Genomic DNA, 3,591 nt, shown 5'->3' with positions numbered 1-3,591 from the left:
ATTGATGCTTTTCTACTCCTACCCTCAAAAAACAGTTCAGAAATTTTCAGGAAAATGCATCTCATCCCACAAAAGAAATGGCATCATATGGCCCCAATAACAAAAAAGCAAAAATTTTATAGCCTACAAAATGGGCCAATGAGGAAACTGAAATCCTGGCAACTGCAGGGCTCTCCTTCCCTCCTGGGCCTTTCTGTGTGCCCATCAAACAAGCAACAGCCACATGTGGGGGGTCTCTGTACTCGGGAGAAATTGTATAACAAATTTTAAGATGGGTTTTCTCTTTTTATCTTTTGGAAATGTGTACATTTTAGGGCTAAATGAACGTATAACGGATACAATTTGACCATTCTAAATGTCACCTCCATTTTGATTTAACTACTATAAAAATCTTAAAGGGTTAACAATCTTCCTAAAAGCTGTTTCTGATAGTTTGAGGGGTGCAGATTTGAAAATGAGTTGATATATATTGGTTTTTTAATGTTATAATTTCATTAAAAACGGTAAATATCCCCAAAATAGTCCCTAAATATAAGTTATCCAGACATTTCAAAAATTATGAAAATGTAAAGTAGACGTATGGGAAATGTTATACAGCAATTTAAATGGTAGAACTATCTACCTGAAGAAGCATTGAATTTTGAAAATGCATCAAAAAATTAGTTTTTACAAATAAATGCAGAACTTATCAACCAAAATTTACCACTAAAATAAAGTACAACATCTGAGGAAAAAATAAATCTCAGAATCGCATCGATAAGTAACAGTGTTCAAAGTTATAACCATATAAAGCGACACATGTCAGAATACAAAAAATGGTCTTAAGCTATAAAATGGCTGCGTCCTTAAGGAGTTAAAGGAAAACAGCAATTTTATAATGTACTTCTCAGTGTGCAAAATTAACTTCTTCACCAATGGTCATTTTTGCCTAATTTACCAGGTCAATTTTTGACGTTCTGCAACGCGTTTCTTTAAGTGACGATCTCTCTGTAAAAGAATTATATATCATACCAAATTTTACTTAGATTTTTTCAAGACATGTGAGACCTTATCTTCATACAATATTTTTAATAATTACATATTTAAAACTTGCCAATAATTGACTACAAAAGTAATAAAATAAGCATTTTTGTCATTTTTCCAATTAAAGTGTTTTATAATAAGTAATAACTTTTACTAAACTATGTTATAAATATGTACAGCAGGGGTCTCAAACTCAATTTACCTGGGGGCTGCTGGAGGTAGATTCTGGGTAAGGCTGGGCCACATCAAGTTTTCCACAAAAAATGCGCTTACAAAATATCATTATTCAGATTCAAATGTTTTTATTAACAGTTCTTTAACATTTAACTTTCAGAACATGAATGGACATAAACTGTTTGAACATGTTTAAACTGTTTGAACATCTGCCTACTTCTTGCTGCTAGAGATCTGACAGCGCTTACTCTTGCATAGCCGAGCCACATTTGGCTTAAGTGAGGAAGCAGTTGAGACCCTCAGCACAGCTTGAAGATGAGCATCAGTAATTTTAGACATGTACTTTGACTTATTGAAGTTCAAGGTAGAGAAGAGTTTCTCGCACAAGTATGTGCTCCCAAAAAGACACATGGTCTGCTTGAACAGTTGGGAAAGCTCAGGGAAGCTGGGGGGCAATTCTCTTAAAAATTGCCCAAGTTTGTCTGCTTTTCCACTCACATCCCTAAACTTGGCTTTGAGTTCAGAGTTACACTGCAGGTCAATGAGCTCTATTTGAAACACTGGAGGGGCATCTTGCACATCAAAGGAGAAGGGGTCTGCAAAAATTTGAAATGTGTCTCTGTGTCTCTTGAAGTCTGCAAATCTATGATCAAATTCCTCCTGTAGCCTCAAAATGACAAACACATACCCCTTATGACTGAATAGTGTGCCTGAATCAATGAGTGACTTGCATGCTGGGAAATGGCAAAGGTTTGTTTGAGAAAGCTGGTCTTTCCACAACATAAGTTTTGTAGAGAACGCTCTCACGCTGTCATAGGCAGCACTAACAAGTTTCCCCTGGCCTTGTAACCTCTTATTCCGTACATTAAGCTCATGTGTGATATCAACCAAAAAAGCTAAGTCCATGAGCCATTTTGAATCACTTAGCAAAGGAACAGAAGCCCCATCTTTCTCCATAAAAGCTTTCACTTCCGCTCTCAACTCAAAAAATCTCTTCAATACGTTTCCCCTGCTGAGCCAATGCACCTCGGTAAAGTAGAGCACATCCCCATATTCTGACTCTATTTCCTCTAAAAAAGCACGAAACATTCTGTGTTTTAAGCCCCTGGATCTGATTTGGTTGATGCATTTTACAACGAAAGACATCACGTTGTCAAACTTCAGGCATTTGCTGCAAAGGGCCTGCTGATGGATAATGCAGTGCAGAGCAATGACCTCCTCTAAACCTTCCTCTTCCTTTTTTTTATTAACAAGTGCCACTAGTCCTTTTTTCCTTCCTATCATAGATGGCGCTCCATCAGTTGTTATTCCGACAAACTTCCTCCAAGGCAAACCAGTATTCTGAAAAGCATCACACAGCTGGTGAAATATCTCTTGAGCGGTGGTCTGGCCATGCATTGGAACTAGTGAGAGAAACTCCTCTGTGACTTCAAAATTGTCATCAACACCCCGGACATAGATTGCAAGCTGGGCAGTGTCAGTGATGTCTGTGGTCTCATCAAGAGCGACTGAGTATACACTGAAACATTTTATTTTCTCACACAGTTGATCATAAATGTCACTTGAAAGGTCAGAAATGCGCTCTGCCACGGTGTTGGAAGAAAGGCTGACGTTGCTAAACTGACCTTTCTTTTCTGGAGAGATAATACTCGCAGCCGGTAACATGCACTTTTTTATAAATTCCCCTTCTTTAAATGACTTTGCTGCTTTAGCAATCATCATACTAACTACGTAGCTAACTTCGACTGCTGCATCATTCTCTTTGGTTGCTTTCTTAAAGAAATCTTGTTGCCTCAGCAGACATGTCTTAGGTTTAGCAACCTGGTTTGCCCTCTCATCTCCCTGGTACTTTGCATACTCCTCAGCATGTCTAGTTGTGTAATGACGCTTCAAATTGTATTCTTTGGGCACTGCAACTTTCTCTGTGCAAATAAGACAAGTTGGGATGCCCTTGTGCTCAATAAAGAAATATTGCTTTTCCCACTTTTCTTGAAATTGTCTGTGCTCATCATCAACCTTTCTCTTCACTGCAGGCTTTGAGCAAGACATATTTGGGGCTGCGTAGCAACAACTTAGGCCTATGGTTCCTTGAGATACCCACTTCAGGGCAAGGTGCTCTGGATGAGCGGCAATAGAGTTTCCCAGTCCCCCTAGCTGCCTAGCATGACCTTCGGCAACATTAAAGAGGACCTGATTTTTACTCACAGGAGTAACCAAATACCTTTAGGGTGGCACCTGGTCTGGTTTATAAAAATAGCACTCATCCACTCCCCTGTATATTTCTTGCCCTGTATGCTAATACTGAGCATCAAGGAGGAGGAGACGCCGGGGTTTCTCAATGGGCGTCTCCTTCTCCATGTGCCTCAATCCAATCACAGAGAGAGTCACAGCCAG

General features: G+C 39.1%; 1 protein-coding gene across 1 annotated transcript; it reads right to left on the bottom strand.

Moving 5' to 3' along the window:
* Positions 1-1,410: 1,410 nt before the first annotated feature.
* On the bottom strand, positions 1,411-3,246 carry LOC140117063 (general transcription factor II-I repeat domain-containing protein 2-like). Its single transcript, XM_072133493.1, has one exon. It carries the CDS (start codon positions 3,244-3,246, stop codon positions 1,411-1,413), a length of 1,836 nt encoding a protein of 611 aa, XP_071989594.1.
* Between the last annotated feature and the right edge of the window lie 345 nt (positions 3,247-3,591).

This window comes from Engystomops pustulosus, chromosome 2 (assembly GCF_040894005.1).
Source record: "Engystomops pustulosus chromosome 2, aEngPut4.maternal, whole genome shotgun sequence".
Taxonomy (NCBI): domain Eukaryota; kingdom Metazoa; phylum Chordata; class Amphibia; order Anura; family Leptodactylidae; genus Engystomops; species Engystomops pustulosus.
Note: the sequence above shows the minus strand (reverse complement) of the source record. Positions and strands in the feature narration are given on the sequence as shown.

Excerpts from the sequence above, each read along its gene's own strand:
- LOC140117063 (XM_072133493.1), bottom strand. The coding sequence starts at position 3,246 with ATGTCTTGCTCAAAGCCTGCAGTGAAGAGAAAGGTTGATGATGAGCAC.